Raw genomic sequence first — 17846 nt, 5'->3', positions numbered from 1 at the left:
TTTGTCCTTTAGCTTCTGACAGAATCATCCTTTTTGTTTTGCTGGCACTCCCACGTATCTCTGCCTCTGCATCCAGATTTTGCGTGTGCAGCATCCGTTCATCAGGAGTTTCACAGAAAAAAGTTGGAGATTTTCCAGTTCAGGTGAAAAATCAACGCAGGTTTGTGGTTTTTTTTTTTCATAGTTACACCGTAGTCAAAAACAGTCGTCAAATTTCAGACATGGTACGCATTCTGTTCGTCCATCCGGACCTGGGTATTGGAGGCGCCGAGCGGCTGGTCGTCGATGCGGCCCTCGCACTGCAAAACAAAGGCCACACTGTCAGCTTCCTGACCAACCATCACGATCCGGACCATTGCTTCGAGGAGACCAAAGATGGTAAACTGGCGGTCAAGACGGTTGGCGATTGGATTCCGAGGGACATTTTCGGCCGATGTTACGCTCTGTGCGCTTACGTCAGAATGGTCTATGCGGCGTTCTACTTTACGTTTTTCCTCTCGAAGAAGGAGCGTTTTGATGTGGTGTTTTGTGATCTAATCTCACTGGGGATTCCCATTCTACGGTTGGCACGAGCTAATCCAAAAGTTCTGTTCTATTGTCACTATCCGGATCAATTGCTGTCGAAGCCGGGCAACCTGCTGAAGAAGTACTATCGAATGCCGCTGAATTTCCTTGAGGAAGTTACGACAGGACAGGCAGATGGAATCCTGGTCAACAGCAAGTTCACCAGCAGAGTATTCAAGGAAACTTTCAAACGAATCTCCGTCGATCCGGACATTCTATACCCGTCCCTCAATACCAAATACTTCGACGAAACGGTCGTAGAGGAGAAGGATCAAATCGCCGGCATTCCTCCCGATTGCTTCGTATTCCTATCCATCAACCGTTACGAGAGGAAGAAGAATCTGCCACTCGCCCTTCTGGCTTTCGAAAAGCTGCAAAAGCTAGTCTCGTCCCACGAATGGAACAAACTGCTTCTCATAGTGGCAGGTGGGTACGACGAACGCGTCCTGGAAAACGTCGAACATTTCGACGAACTGGAAGACCTGGCCGAAGATATGGGCCTTCGCAGTAAGATCAAATTCCTCCGGTCGCCGAGTGATCGGGAGAAATTGTTCCTGCTTCAGCGTGCCCAAGTTCTGGTGTACACCCCGGAGAACGAACACTTCGGAATAGTGCCCCTGGAAGGAATGTATCTCGCCAAGCCGGTCATTGCGGCCAACAGTGGCGGCCCCACGGAAACCATCATTCACGATCAAACCGGCTTCCTGTGTGAACCGGAACCGGATAGCTTTGCGGCTGCCATGGCCAAGTGCGTCAAGGACGACCGGAACTGCGAACGAATGGGCGAGATGGGACGGAAACGCGTTCAGCAGCGGTTTGCCTTCGAAGCGTTCAGCACCAAGCTGGACAACATCGTTAAGGATCTGGTGGTGAGCAAGGGGGACGACCAGAAGAAGCAGAAATAGCGAAGAATTGCCTTTCCGCTGTCAGCTTTTCTGCTACTGCAGGCCATGCGGAATGTCGCTAACTGCTACTGACTGATCGATCGAATGCTAACCTACCTCCTCTCTTCAATGGCGGTGTTTTCTCCGAAAGGTTTGGCAAAATAGTGCCACGTGAAAGAAAAAAGAAAGCGCTCATTTTGTTCCAAATTTATTAATGTGATAGTTGTAAGGCAAAAATAATGTTCTTGATTAGAGTCCTGTGAAAAATGTGACTAAAACGCGTTATTATAATTATACTGTTAAAATGCTTTACAATGACAGTTTGCTGAACCTCTAAACTTTGCTCCTGCTGTTTGTAGTTGCATGTGGCTCGCAAAAGCTACCTTAATCTTTTCAAAGAATATCGATTCATCATAAAACTAGTCGTAAGTAACTTTCGGTGTTATTCTTGTTTCAGCGCTAGAAACTTATTCGTTATGGGAGTCATCTCTAAAATTGGCCAAGCTTGACTTTTTCATTTTTCTCATCATGAGCAATATACATTTTCGAATGGCAGAATAAGTTCTAGTGGAATCAATAATAACGCTGAAATTTTATTGGTTTTACCCTCACCTTTGTGAATGAAATTAGAAACATAGTACTTGCTGCACCTAAAATAAAATCAGTGATAAAAAAATATGTTTTGTTTATCTGTTCATTTTTGAGATAGAGACATTACGAAGCTGAATTAATTCACTGCGTACAGTGATCACATCATTACGGGTTACCCACTTATTATGAGTCATTTCCCTTTGAATTGCATGCATAACAGAGCGACTAATAATCATGACTACGTGATCCACAATAGTGTGATAAGTGTGCAATGTACTTTTATGCAGTCATTTGGCCCAGCATAGCATGGAAGGAGAATTGTCCAAATTCGAAAAATTCCCCTTAGGCTGTGAACCGTTTCACCAAGTCGTTTAACTTTTAGTTAAAATATGACATTTCGGTGGTCATTTTCCCTTCAAATGGTTAAAATTAACTTCGTGGTCGATCCATTTCGATTTTGACACACGAATAGTATTTCAGAACAAATTTGACAGATGATTAGTAATTCGCAAATTACCGGGAGCAAAAAATAACTTTTGAACTGTCAAATGTGCTTATTCTGCGCGGCGTGTGATTCGAGACGAGTCGCTCCCACCGCGAGTCACGTGAGACGACTAATGTTAATCAAATGGGAGCAAGTCGACAATTTTCACCTCATTCGACTTGTGTCACCTCAAACGCCGCGCAGAATAGGCACGAAAATAAATAAATAAATAAACTACACTCAAAATAATCCAAACGTCATTGTTACGTGAAAACATACGTGATTTTTTTCCATCGCACTTTTCACGTAGCTCTTACGTTAATCATAGGTAGCCCAGAATGAACGCATGAACTTTTGAACTTCGTCCATTCCACCGTCGCTAAACGTAAGAGCTACGTGGATTTTCCGGTAGCCTTTACGAAGCGTTTCAATAGGACCTAGATGGTTTTGCATTAAATTTAACTGTAATAAAGACCAATCTTATTTCTAATAGGCTTTGGAAGAAAACTAATTCCCAATTGGAAAATGTAAACAAACTTAAAAGATTGTGATATTTTTATTGTCAATCTGAGCATTTTGATTCCTGTTCGTTTCCCCAATGTTGTAAGTTTGGTCTGTCTTGTTGTAGCCTTCGCGTGCTATAATTGATAGAGGTTATAAATCACGTATAAAATATGAAGTAATGCACGGATTCTTCGGTATTCAAAGCATATTTACCTTGAAATCAATCTTACACAGGGTTTAAAGCCGCAGCAGCTTCTGAAGTTCTTCTAAATCAAGCGGGCGCCATCTTAGGATTTGCGCTCAACACCGAATGTACGTACACTATGCAGATGTCAAAATGAACTCAGGCACCTACGTGAATTCCACGTAAGCGCGATAGGTAACCTCAGTAAACATTACCGAGTCACTATTTGATGTTTATGAATGGTTTAGTGATCTTTATCTTAGTCAGGTGAAGTGGAGGTAAAATGAATTTGGAATGATCTACGTGATTTTTCACGTAGCAATGACGTTTGGATTTTTTTGAGTGTATTGAACTGTCAAATTTTAACTAAAAGTTAAACGAATCGGTGAAACGGTTCACAGCCTAAAAAGATTAAAAACCTTTCTGCGTAAGAATGAATCCCTTTTTAACATTTTTTCTCCGTGTGCATTGCTAAAATTTTGCATGCAATAAAAGCTCGCTTTCCCACAAAAATTTGATGAAAAAAATCCGAGGGGGTTGTGTACAAGAGACGACCGCATGACGTTAACTACGCCAAGTGATTTTCTGCATTTGAATTTTAGTCGATTGTCCTAGATGCAGCCTTCCTTTAGTTCAAAATCTAACATAATATAGTGACGGTCGCAACATTTTAGATTTTCAATTGACACCCAGTATATTTAACTATAGTTTACGTCAAAAGAAGAATGAGCAAAGAAGCAGAAATCGGTCTGCTTTTATAGTGCACTTGCCAACCAAAAAGAATCGTGGAAGACAATTAGAACGTGTTTGGTTGCGTAAGAAAGGGGTCGACATTTTCCCAATTTTCGACAGTCTATCGTCAAAAATCAAAAGTTTTCTCTTCTACTTTTGAGTAAAATGTTGTACGGATTGTTTGTGGTACGACTGCGGCATAAATTTGCATGACTGGCTGGCACAGTATTCGAAAGAAACGAGCCGCCTTGTGAGTTTACCGTATCGCCACAGACAAACAGACGTAACACTTAGAACAAATTTCTTCAAAATCCATCGCCCAGTTTACACCATCATCATCTGGTGAGCATGTTGCACGAAAAGGTGTTTCGTGCAACAAGACCGGCAGATGGCGGTAGTGTGAAACGTCAAACGCAAAGAAAAACGATGTGCGCGCCTCTGGTTATGAGGTTTGTAACATAGCGAATTTGAAATGATCGTTAAATGAGTGGTCGATGGAAATTTCTTCAGTGTAACGTCTGTTTGTCTGTGGTATCGCTGTGAGAATCTGTGTTCACATACGAATGCAGGTTTATTTCACAGAAACAAGTGAATGATTTAAAAGCGGCTTAAGGTAAAGATTAATCTAAGCTACCCTTCAGATTTTCAATAGCACAGATCAGGAGAATTAGATATCCGTTCAGGCTGAAATCTTTATCAATCTGTCACTAATTGATCAAATTTTCAGTGTGGTCGGTTGCCTGGTTCTTTATATTTATGTTCTTGAACATTTGAAGTTTGGCTTCGATTCATCTTCACCTTAAGTACTTTTTTCTTGAGTACTGTTCTAGGTATGTATGCGAATGTGTAAAGTAGTATGCACTGCGAATTAGTTTACGATATCTTTGTTCGGCTTTGGAAAGATTCTCGCTCTTCCTTATTATCATTACAACTAATTGTGTTGGTGAGTTACAACTTCCAATGGGTCAAGAGATTATCTGAACTCAGACGATCTTTCTTTTCTCTTTTGGACGCCTTGGATAGCTGATCATCTCGTTCGTGCTATAGAACACAGCATCTCTAACATGGCTGATTTTGTGGGTAATGAAACCGGTAGTTCAGAATCACATGCCGAGTCCTCCTCAAAAGCATCTACTAAACATGCTTTTGAGAGAACTCAGAATGATGACAAAGAATTACCAGTGGCTGCTTCTTCTACCCCTACTGGATGCAATTAGTTGTTCCTCTAGGGGAAAAACTATACAAAGAACCAGCGGAAAAATTTAACCGCAAAGCAGCTTCCGCAGGTAAAATTCTTCTTTCGGAAGTTAATGCTAGTAATTCACGATCGTCATTGCGCTTTCAGATAAAGCTTCAGAACGGCTTTTTCACAAACGCTCTGAAGGATGAATTACTTAGCGATTTAAACGTTTTTCTATATCAGACGCCGCCTGGCTCGTTGATCCCTACATTCTGCACGGAGAAAACGGAAAACCCATATTTGAGTATTTTTTAACTTACTTTTGAGTTATTTTTCTCTCCCTATTTCATTCGCTCCTTCTATTGTTGTCAGAGAGCGAAGAGCCAAACAACCCAAAAACCGAACCTTTGTGCGTTACCTCAAATTTGAGTAAGTGGCATAGTACTGGAAGTTGAGTTATTTGATCTGCCGGTTGAGTGGAAAGAACTTAGCCAGTAGGTATTTTTTCGCATGGCTGCAAATGAAAACAACTTCTACCCCATCAACTCAAAATTAGGTTAACGCACGAACCCCCGGAATTGAGTGGAATGAACTCACTTTTGAGTACTTCATTTTCTCCGTGTGTGGCTGCGGGATCAGATATGGCCGAATGTGGTTTTCTCCCGAAAACCAAGAAAGCCATGACTGGTTGAAGCAGAAGTTGATGGTGATCAACGAGACAGCGATTGATGGTTGCAAATTTGTATTTGAACCGTTCAATCTTTATACAAACAATGTTTGTTTAGGGTAAGTGTTCCCTTAATTGTGGGTGTTCCTATAGTTGCGGTAGTGCCATTTTCACTGATTTGATTACATTAGCTACAGAACTGACACTGCCAATCGACGTATTGACTTGTTGATACACGGAATAGTTGTAAAGAGCGTTCCAATTGCTTTTAAACTGATGAAATATCACTAAAATTGCTAAAACTTTTCTTACTTGTACCAATAGTTGCGGTAAAGTGTTCCTATAATGGAGGATCCCTTAGGAAAACAACGGATACCGCAACTATAGGAACACAAATTAAAAATATACCGCAACTACAAGAACAGTGTACCAATAGTGGAGGTATTATTTTTCACTGACATGCCGTGGATTACTGAGATCAAATAATTTTTCTCATTAAGTCAATGGCCGTTCCTTCCCGTTACAACATTAACATGTTCATTAATAGCGCTTCTTGAATTAAGGCGAATAAATGAAGTTCAATCGTGCTTAGTACCTCCACTATTGGTACATCTACCCTACGCGTTCCTTGGAATGCGAATGAAAAATTGAACCAAACTGATGTGCTGAATCGAATAGTTTTCCAGAATCCCTCGATTTTAGCAAACTTCTGGAAGATCAACAATGTCAAGTCAATGGAGAATGGATATCGTCTGTTCTTCTGCAGCATTGGTGATAACTCTGTTGAACTTCTTAGGAAGCAAAATTTTATGATTAACTATGGTTTTCATAAAATTTCTGCTCGTCTTCTCTCGAAGAAATGAGCCCTCTTCAAGCTCTTTTGTCAACGTCTTCAACAACGGACTTCTATATCAGAAGAACCGTTGTTACGCAGACGTTGATAAGTTGAATGAGTTACAGTATCCTTTCCAGGGGTGCTGAGCAGAATTCTTAACATTATGTTTACGTTGGGAGCTAGGAAATCATTCTTTTTTTTAGTTTGGTTTTCTATCATTCTACACCCTCCGTAACATCAAAACCAATGCAATCGATATAAGCATCCCATTTGGGGTGCTTGTTACGATATTTCCTCCTGACTTCCCCTCCTTTCCTTTTACTCCCATCCTCTCCCTTTCCATAATCCTTTCTATCGGGTAAGTGATGAGACGGCGATGACGTGCGAGGCACAAATCTCCCATTTGTAGGGGAACGTGCCGCCTGAGCCAAATTTCTGATACCTGATACCTGTATAAATTTCGGACCGATTGGTGGGAAAATATTGAAAATCTACCGATAATTGGCTGAGTTATTATTACTCAAAATCTTACATAGTTTCGTGACGGAATAGTGCCCGTGACATTTTAGATTTTCAATTGACACCCAGTATATTACCGTAAGACGTAGTTAACTTCACAATGATACACCATTAGATTCGATTACTTAAGGCTCAAGAATCCATCATTCAATCCTTAGCAATTCTATTCTAAGTGCTTGCACAGCCAATAATGAAAAGCATCCTGGAAATACCAGCACATTTTCTGGTACCGTAATTCGGGATGTAGTTGATCAGTGGGGAGAAGTTGAACATTTGCGTAGCCACCTGTACAATCAGTGAAGGGAGCTATAATTTTATTTTATTTTATTTTATTTTATTGATGTACAAGGGGGTCAAGGGCCAAGTCTCCAACATAAGTTTAAAAACTCACACCTTCCATAATACACCGGGGATTTTGGAATATGGGAAGTAGGCAAGGCAACATCTTTGACCAGTAGGTTCTTTAAGTTTTGCTTCTACTCTAGACTTCCATTACACGTATGGATGATGCAAAATCAAAAGAAAATGAATCAGTCATACATATAGCGGCAGTGAAGTGTTTTGCCTAAGGATTTGGGAATGGAGGGATTTTGTGTGGTGTTTTGTAAATCGCTCTGTGGAACAAATGTGTTATTAGTTAAATAATAAGATAATCTGATTTACCTTTCATTTAGTAATAAGAATGATTATAAAAACTTTATACTCATCTTTTTCTTCGGCCATTACGCTGACATGATAAGGGATGTTCGTCCTCTCCGTTAAGGTGTTCCTCATAATAATGGTGGGTTAGATATGGAAACAAGGATAAAGAGAGAAGGAATGTTAGTGATTGTTACATGCTTTATTGCAGTATTGGCCTACATTGAAGTCATACAAAATTCGCTCTTTGGATTTCCACGATAACAATCCCTGAAACTAATGATAAACAACAAAAAATGAATCCGGAAGAGCGAAATCCTTTAAGTTTCAATGTAGGGCAATCCAGCTTTATTGCATGTGAGAAGTTCTTGGTGATATTCTCACAACGGCCATTCAGAATGGTTCGACGGATGTGGATAAAAGATCATTATGATGAAATTAACGCGACGACATGTTAGTAAGCTCGGAACGATTATTGTATATCCCTTTCGGGACGGACCATATTTGAGTGATTATTTCAAAATTTACCTTATAAACTCATCATCTCGTAGAACAAAACATTCTTTATTTTGGCTATTCTATCACTCCATGAACTTTTTAGGGTCAAATTCAGACCAGCACAATTGTGCTGGTCCGTCCCCAAGGCGGTCGATGTTCGAAAAAAAATTTTTTTTTTTTTTTTGAAAAATTGTTCAAGTTATGCCTTTTTTTAAAAATTTTGGACCCGTATTTTTTTAATTCGTCATTAGGGTGCTCTTTCGTGAGATAGGGTGACTCAAAAATTCAGAAATAATTATGTTTTTTAAAAAAATAATATATTTTAATTTATATGATTTGTTTTTATAAATGGGACGAAAACAATGTACGAGAGATAAAAAATACTTCATATTCTCTTTAAGATTCAAAGCATCACGTGACGATGACGTTTATCGAGATTATTCAAGAACTAGTCTACGTCATATAAAAATGGGTAAACATACATGTGTGAATAACTTGAAAACTAATTGTCTCAATCAAAACGTCTTGGTTTTGCTATGTTTGTTCATATATAAATTATTTTTTTAGAGACTCCCTCCAACCTCTTTCGTTCACTTTACCTAACATATACACTATCACTTTTGAAATCACATAGCCCTCCTTAAAATGATGCTTGATCGATGATTTTGTTAAGGTTTGTAACATATAACTAATTTATTTTAAATAACTGGAATCATTCATTTTATTCCTAGAGCTAAAATGGAAACGTCAAAATATTCAGTCTGCGTAAGCAGCTTCCCTAAAAATTCATGTAAATTTACGTCATATGTGCCCGACAGCTTGGACGTTAATTAACAAGAATGGCGCATTTTTAAGTGCTAATAATTACCATAAAATTTCTTCTTCTTTCTGACGCTAAAGAAGCCTGCTTCTCAACTTCTCATGAGCACTTCCACAGATATTAACTAACAGCTCTCTTTGTCAATCGACCAATGTTGCATGTGTATATTATGTGACAGGTACGATCATACTCTACGCTCAGGGAAGTCGAGAAAATTCCCTTTACGAAAAGATGCTCGACCGGCTGGACTCTAACCTACGAACCTCAGCATGATCTTGCTTAGTATCTGCGCTTTTACCGTTATGGCTATCTGGCTCCCAATATCAAATTTACTTTATTTTATTTTTAAATCGAGTCTGTTTGCTTAAAATGCAAATAAAGTCATTGTAATACAGTAGAGAACCGATTTTGTCGCCCCCCCCCCCCCCCCCCCCCCGACCTACATAGCCTTTAAAGGGGGCGAGGGACATGTGCGTAGTCAGTTTTTTTTTTTTTTTGTTTATCAGGGGGAGAATAGCGGCCCTCACAATTGCATTCTCAAATTTCGTGCCAAAGGATCCCTTTGATCGGCAATTTCGCTCTGGCCTGTAACACAACCGGCATCAATCTGAATCTTAGTTCTACCTAACCTTTGAATTATCTAAGAATTTTTCTTAGGACACCGGAATTCCTAAGAAAAATCAAACGAAAATTTCTTTAAATTTTTTTTCAGAATTTATTTTAAAATGGCATCAGTAATTGCCTCGAAACTCTTCTTGCTATTCCTTTAAGTATAATTCATAAAATATTTCAACTGGAGATTTCTATGTAAATTTTAAAATATTTTTAAATTTATCCAGAACTGTTTTTAAGATTTTTATAGAATTGTTTTAAAAGTTTCGCAGGAATTTCATCAAGAATTTGACCTGGAATTGTTGTAAAAAATTGTTTCCGGTATGAAAATTTAAAAATAATATTTTTGGAAACTTTCTTTAGTTTGCGATTTTTTTGTATTCATAAATGACATTCGATAAAGTCGTGAATAAATATCTGAAATTATTTCTATACCTATGGGATGATTAAATGCTTGAAAAAAAACTTCGTGAAATTCCTGGTCGAATTATTGAAAAATCTCGTGAGATGATTCTAGTAAAAATCCTTCATAATTTTAGCAATTTTGCAATAAATATAAGTGAAATTAGAGGAATTTCTGAAGGAAACTCTAAGTCAGTTTTAAGAGGAGTTTTTGAAACTATCGATGAGTCCTAGGCCAAACTACATTCAGAATACTGTGAGCAAATTTCATCAAAATGTAGTTTTGAAGGGATACTTTCAAGAGCTTATAGAGTTTTTCAAGGCAGAAAACCAATAAAACATTAAAGGCAAATTTTAAAGGGAATCTTCGAGATATTACTTTAAAAAAAAAAACCCTGAAAGAATGTAACAAAATGTGACCAATGAGTTAAATTTTCAGTACAAACGGTTGCCTGGTTCTCTAGATTTGTGCTCTTGAAAATTCGAGGTTTGGCTTCGATGCATCTTAACCTTTAGAGAAATTCTTAGAGGAATTCATGAATGAACCTACATACCAAATTTCTTTTTCGTGAACTCGGCTTTTTTTTTCGGTTTTTCATTTTTACCAAATAATTGCCAGGTTGCCAAGTTACGAATCACGATTTACTAATACACGCGAATGTATGTAATTCGTTTGTCGACTACTCAGCTGTGCATATCTCCATTGCGGACTGTTGATAAAACCTTCGAAGATGTTTTCAAAAAGTCTGATGTTTGGAAGACTTTTTAAGTTTTATAATCTACCATGACGTAACTACTGTATAAATACGAGTGCTGGAGACAATCGTTGAAGAATTCAAACACAAGATGAATTCTCATAGTAAAATTGTTCTTTTGTACGAAGGGAAGGAGGATTGCCACTGCCCCCTCTGGCAATCGGTGTGACCGTTAGATTACTAAGGAAAATGTAAAGCTCGACCATACTCGTAAGTTTTGTTTTCCCTTTCGTTTCGGTTGCATGTACATTTTTAGCTGTCAATCCTACCGTGGAAAGTTTCCTGGAAAGCATTATGTAAGGGGAGCATCACACGAATCAACGGACTAGCATGCAACGCCAAATGGCACAATCGTAATACGTATCATAATACGTATCTGACGAAAAAAATACTGCAGCGTCAATTGAACCTAAACTTCTTTGATCGATACTGCTAGTTACTTTGCAACACTATACGCACGGCAATAAAGTACAGATTTTTATTTTTAATATATCAGCTTATCTAAGTCTCAAAATTCAAGATTTGGACAATATAATTTTATACGTAAAAGGAATGAAACGATATTTTTTATATGAGCGGATAATCTAGACTCCATAACTTCATACATTGTTTAATAGTTAAGTAGAGTATTTCAAACGCATTTCATCATAAACAACATATTTGCGAGTAATACCAGTAGGGGCCATCCTTAGCCGAGTGGTTAGAGTCCACGACTAAAAAGCAAAGCCATGCTGACGGTGTTCGGGTTCGATTCCCGGTCAGTCCAGGATCTTTTCGTAATGGAAATTTCTTTGACTTCCATAGAGGCATAGAGTTTCATCGTATTTGCCTCATAAAATATGAATGTGAAAATGACAACTTTGGCAATGCAAGCTCTCAGGTAATAACTATGGAAGTGCTCATTGAACACTAAGCTGAGAAGCAGGCTCTGCCCCAGTGAGGATGTAATGCCAAGAAGAAGAAAAAGAAGACCAGCATGGGCTGCATACATCAATAGTATGCCATTTAAAGGACTCTGTGGTTCGGAAGCAAATAGTAAGTAAAGGTTTTCAGCTTCAGTTGTCAAATTTCATAAATATTATGGCAGATATTGAACCGGCATAAATTTTAGAACACCAAAATGGATTATCGCGTCAACATGGTATTGATCGATTATCAAAGGAAGGGGAAATTCAAAAATTACGTTCATTGTTTTTAAGTCAATCTAAATCCTCCCCATGTCCACTATCACGCTTTTTCCCACCTGCACTGTCGCACTTTCATACACCTCCACTCCCCTAAATGATTGACGTAATTTTTGAACGTTCCCCTAAACTTTTACTTTGTTTTAAACTTTGCTATAGGAGATTTAAAACATTACATGAGATTCCAAATCTATTTCAAATATGGACGTATAAAAAATTAAAGTTTTTAAACCAAAGCTATGAGTTTCTGTTACATAGTTTTCGAACGGTACATCATCCTTATGATTCGTATGAAATCACTCATTCATGTTTTAATGCAATATAATGCACTATTGTGGACATTAGAACCAGATTCAGCCACTTAATTCGATCAAAATACTGAAAATGAAAATTGGGAGTCCACAACGAACATCGACCGGGTAAGTGCCGGCACCAGCACAATTGTGCTGGTCCCACTTTGTCCCTCCAGAAATCTTTGCTGTTTGAATCAATTTTCATTTGGTCTTCACCATTTCAAAGAATGACTCTTTCACTCTCGATTCGTATCTGTGCATACCTAGAAAAAACGAATAGTTGAAAAGTTGCGACAGATAAAACTTTTTCAATTCTTACGGTGTTTATTTACTTTTTGTTTACCCTGAGCTGGTGTTTTCTAAACACGATGTAAACAAAAGCTGTTGTGTTTGATTGCAAGTATCAATGATAATTCAATAATCGAAATCGAAAAAGTTTATTAAAACAATGATTTATTGGCTGAAATAATCATTCAATGTCAAGGGTGCCGAACAGCACAATTGTGCTGGTTCGTCCCGAAAGGGATATGCAACTGTTAATTTAGATAGTTAAGCTAAGGGTCGGTTATTGTATATAACTTTATAGATAAGCAGAAGTAAAGCACCTTGAACGCGAAGTAATGACCTTCCATCCCATCTTCAAGTGCTCCCCACAAGCACAACACTTCATTCTGACACTTTAGAACGTCCATGTTGTAACTTGTTCACACAAGAAATCTGCCTCGACTGAGTTGGCAGAACGCGCCCATACCCCTTTCTGAACCAAAGGACAGGGACAATCAGTCAAGGGAGCTATAATTCGATTTAAATTATCAACATTTCTGTGTTGTGGCAGTGTCTAGTACATGTACTTCATTTTCCTTTATTTGGTTTGACATAGAAAATAATTACACCATGGAAAAACATGTTTTTAATGAAATGTTTTATGAACTGTTGAAGGGTTCTACTCCAAACAATCGACTATTTCTAAGACCATGTGAAGACACCACTTAAATAAACTGTCGCATTCATTCCAGATATGTTTTCTTTAACCAGTTTCAAATATAAATTGAGAATAAAAAATCATTTCCAGTGAAAAAATTGGATTTTGTCAAAATTTTCTTAACATAATTCGATAAACATTCAACCAGTTCTGGTTTAAAAAATATCTGGATGATAAAAATTGCATCCCATCAGATTTTATTGAACAAAATCGCTCAAAAGTGATCAACTTCACCCAGTTTACGGTACTTTCGTGTCAGTATTAATATTTGTAGCATATCTGAAATATGATCAGATATTAAAATGGCCAGGCCCACTGTGCAGACTTGGGTTTTAAGATATTTCTAAAATTTCCGGCAATCAGATTATTTACGTATAAATAACATGATTGACGAAAAATTTCAATTTTTCTAGAAAGAAACGGGGACAACCGTTCCAATTCAGGGATAAAGATAAATTCGTTGGGAGTGGCTTTAGCTGTGATGTTAAAGTCACCAAAATAGCTTTGGTGAGCGAATTTGACGGATAGCGCCGACAATTTTTGTCGCATAGGATTCATCGATTGTAGCGCGGTTGTTGCACCATGGCCAGATTCATTTCCCGAGCGCGTGCACGGAAAGAAATAACAATTGTGATTTAAAAAAAACAGTAGCGGAAAATCAACTGATGATCATTGTCGTTCTACTATCAAACATTTTAATAAAAATAAAATGCTTTTAGAAGTGCGCAGCAATGCTAAATGTATTCTGCGCAGTTCATATGTATTTTCCCCACGTTCTCCTATAATTGCTTTTAATCCACTTCGATACCGTCAATCCGCCCCCAAACTGGATGGCGTACACTCAGATCAACGCAATTTATAATTAAGTATTGAGTTGTATATATTAGTATATATTAGTTGTGGTGCTAGAGGACAATCCACTGAGATTCATCCTTCTGAAATTATTATATGTAGTTATTTCTTTGATCGCTCTGATTTTTCCAATAACCTCCTTGGGACTTCCTATTGGACTATCCCAGAAACCCATCTTGGGTTATTATGGAAATCCTTTCAGGATTCTGCTGTAAAATTCTGGAATTCTGCCGTAAAATTCTGGAATTCTACCGAAAATGATTTAATGATTGCTTTCCAGTGTAATGGAATCTATTTTAAAAATCTGGGTTCGGGGATTCTCACAAAATTTCTCGGGATTTCTTCTGGAAATCCAATCGAAATTATTATTTAAATTCTGATATTTTTCTCGTAATTCTTCAGTATTTCTTCCGTGAAACTCTTTGAAAGTTCTTCAAAATCCCTTTGAGATTCTTTCCGAAAAATGTCTTAGATTATACCTATTATTCTAGAATACTCTCGGAAAGACGCCTGAGACTATAATCAAATAAATCTATTATTTCACTTCACTTTCTTCCGTGCAAATTCTTGGGATTCTTTCGGAAATTCCTCTGGAATTCTTTTGTAAATCCCAATGGAATTCTCCCAGAAATCCCTGTGGAATACTTCCGAAAATCCTGCTAAGAATCTTGCAGACGACGGGGATTTTTTTAAATCTTTATTTATGGAAATCATCCGAAAATTCCTCTGTAATTGTTTGTAAATCCTCCTTATATTCTTACAGATTTATTGCTATTGATTTTATTGTTTCTGCCTGAGATAATTTTGTATATCCAGAATTATTCCGAAAATTCCTTCGTGATTCTTTAGAATTTTTTTCTAAGATTTTTTGAGAAAAAAAACTCTGTGATTCTTCTGGAAATTCATAAGGAAGTGTTTTTGAATTTTTTTCGTGATTTATCATTGATTTTCCTTGAAAATTTTCTTAAATCCTTGGCAGAATTTTCTGAAAATCCCTCTTGACTTCAAATGGAAATCCTCCAAGAAAACTACCGGACAGTCACTGGGACTTTAAAAAATACCTATGAGATTCTTTGATTACTGATTTCTTTTTCTGAGCATCTTTTGAAAGTGACTTTTAAATGGTTCTGGAAATTCCATTTGAAATTATTCCGTAAATCTTTCTGGAGCTCTTCCGGACATCGTAATTATTCTGGAAAATATTCATGAAATCGTCTGGATGTCTGTGACTTTTCATTGAATCTTCAGGGGTTCTTGCGAAATAACTTCTGGGATTCTTTTGGATATCACTGTAAAAAAAACATTCAAAATCCATTCGAAATTCTCCTGAGATTGTTTCAGGAATTTACGAGAATCCTTAAAATAATTCCTTTAGAAATCTCCCTGATAATATTGTAGTGATTTTTCTGTGGTTCTTCTGTAAATCGACCTGGGATTCTTCCGGAAATCCTCCTTTAATTCCAAAGCAATTTCCAGAAGAATTTTCAGAAGGATATTTTTAAGAATCCTGTATATTTTTCCCTAAGAATCTCAATGTATTTAAACAAAATACCAGGACAATTTACGGTTGAATCCCACAAAAACTTCCGGTGGAATTCTTGAATGCTTATCATTCAAGCAGAATTCCAGTCGTATTTCCGGATGAATTTCGGCAGGTTTTACGGAAGAATCCCAGCAGAATTTCTTGAAAAATTCCAGTAAAATTTCTGGAAGAATCGTTGAAAGATGTTTTGAAGTCCTCCAGCAGGATAACAGAAAGAAATCTGGGGGTATTGTAGAAGAATTTCCGAAAGAATCCTAGAGAGATAGTCGAAATAATAACAGTTTTCTTGAAAAATTCAGGAAACTCCCAGAGTCTAGAGGTAATTCGGGAAGAATTTCTGCAAGAATCCTTAACAGAAGGATTTGAAGGATCCTCAGAAAGATATTTGAAAGTATCCCAGAAGGCTTCCCGAAAGAATGCTAGAAAGATATCTGGAAGATTTCCTACAGGATTTTTGGAAGAGTCCCAGACAAATTTCAAGAATATGGACGTAAAAATCTCAGTGGCATTTCTAGAATAATTTCAGAAAGATTTTCGGAAGCATCCTTGAAAGTATTCTAAAGGGATTCCGAAAGCATCTCAGGTGATTTCCGGAAGAATACCAGAGGTATTCTCATAATAATCCCAGAAGTATTTCCGGAAAAAGGCCAGAGTTATTTTCGGAGGAATTCTCGACGAATTTGTAGTAGAGTCGTAGTACATTTTTTGGCAAAATCCTCTAAAAATATCCAGAAGAATTGCATCAGGATTTTTGTTAGAATCTTCCATTGAATTTCCGAAAGAATCTTCGAGAATTTCCAGGATTTCAAAAGTAATCCTTAAGGAGATAAACGCAAACTCACATACAGATTTATGCAAATATTCCAATAAGATGTCCAGAAGAATCACAAAGGATATCCGAAAGAATCTCAGATATAGTACCGGAATGCTAACGATGTTTTTTAGATGAGTTCAAAAGCGATATCTATAAGTATTCTGTGATTTCCAGAAGAACTTAGAGAAAAATCAGAAATAATCTTTAGATTTCCAGAACAATCGCAGAGAGGTTTTGAAGGATTCATAATTGATTTAAGGAAGAATCCCAGGAGGGAAATTCCATAGAATTCTGGAGTAATTTCTGGACCAATATCTTTTTATATGCTGTATCAATATTTACAAGTAATTATAATAAACAAGTATTTATGGAACAATAACAATTTTAATTTATCGCCATAATTGAACGACAATTTTAATTAGAATGTGCATCCACCACATCATCCCTCTCAGAAGGATTGTGATTCTAAATTTTTTTTTGCGGTGATTCAGAATTGTAATCACATACTAGTTTAATTGTATGTGGTGTCATTCAATATTTAAAATAAGATTCGTTAAGCCGAACATGTTGATCCTTCGACATGAACCAACGAGCATTGCTTGAAATAATGAGATTTTTTCGATTACTTTGATTACTGATTTATTTTTCTGAGGATCTTCTGAAAGTTACTTTCAAATGATTCCGAAAATCCCGTTTGAAATTATTCCATGAATCTTTCTACAGTTCATCTGGACATCGGAATTATTCTGGAAAATATTCATGAAATCTTCTGGATGTCTGTGAATATCCTTTAAATCTTTCAGGGATTCTGGCGAAATAACTTCTGGGATTCTTTTGAATATCACTGTAATTTGGATTTAGAATTCTCATGGGATTATTTCAGATATTAACCATAATCCTTCATACAGAAGTGATGTTTCTGTGAATCGCCTTGGAATTCTTCTGGAAATCCTTCTATAATCCCAAAACAATTCTCAGAAAATTTTTCAGAAGGATATTTTTAAGAATCTCAATGGAATTTCTGAAAAATACCAGAACGATTTACGGTTGAATCTCACGAAAACTTCCGGTGGAATTTTTGAATGATATCCGGAAGAATGACAGTCGTATTTTTGGATGAATCTTAGCAGGTTTTACAGCACAATCCCAGCAAAATTTTTTGAAAAATTTAGAATAGAAAGATATCCGAAAAAAAAAAATTTCCAACAGGATTTTTGTAAGAGTCCCAGGAGTATTTCAAAGATATTGGCGTAAAAATCTCAGTGGAATTTCTTGAAGAATTTCAGAAAGATTTCCGAAAGCATCTCA

General features: G+C 37.2%; 1 protein-coding gene and 1 long non-coding RNA gene across 3 annotated transcripts; one reads left to right on the top strand and one right to left on the bottom strand.

Moving 5' to 3' along the window:
- On the top strand, positions 1 to 2126 carry LOC5575716 (alpha-1,3/1,6-mannosyltransferase ALG2). 2 transcript variants are annotated; one of them, XM_001655768.2, is made up of 2 exons: positions 1 to 160; positions 220 to 2126. In XM_001655768.2, exon 2 carries the CDS (start codon positions 222 to 224, stop codon positions 1467 to 1469), a length of 1248 nt encoding a protein of 415 aa, XP_001655818.2. In that variant the 5' UTR covers positions 1 to 160; positions 220 to 221; the 3' UTR covers positions 1470 to 2126. The 2 variants fall into 2 exon arrangements, with proteins under 2 accessions (XP_001655818.2, XP_021706104.1); XM_021850412.1 differs by having other exon boundaries at positions 27 to 160; positions 206 to 2126.
- A 934-nt stretch (positions 2127 to 3060) lies between these two features.
- LOC110679643 lies at positions 3061 to 3277 on the bottom strand. The gene is made up of 2 exons (XR_002502674.1): positions 3241 to 3277; positions 3061 to 3161 (listed from the first exon to the last, which is right to left on the bottom strand). It is a non-coding gene; the product is annotated as an uncharacterized LOC110679643 (long non-coding RNA).
- Positions 3278 to 17846: the final 14569 nt, after the last annotated feature.

The sequence above is a fragment of the Aedes aegypti genome, chromosome 3, assembly GCF_002204515.2.
Source record: "Aedes aegypti strain LVP_AGWG chromosome 3, AaegL5.0 Primary Assembly, whole genome shotgun sequence".
Lineage (NCBI taxonomy): Eukaryota > Metazoa > Arthropoda > Insecta > Diptera > Culicidae > Aedes > Aedes aegypti.
The sequence above is the reverse complement of the archived record's forward strand: the minus strand, read 5'-3'. Positions and strand labels throughout refer to the sequence as shown.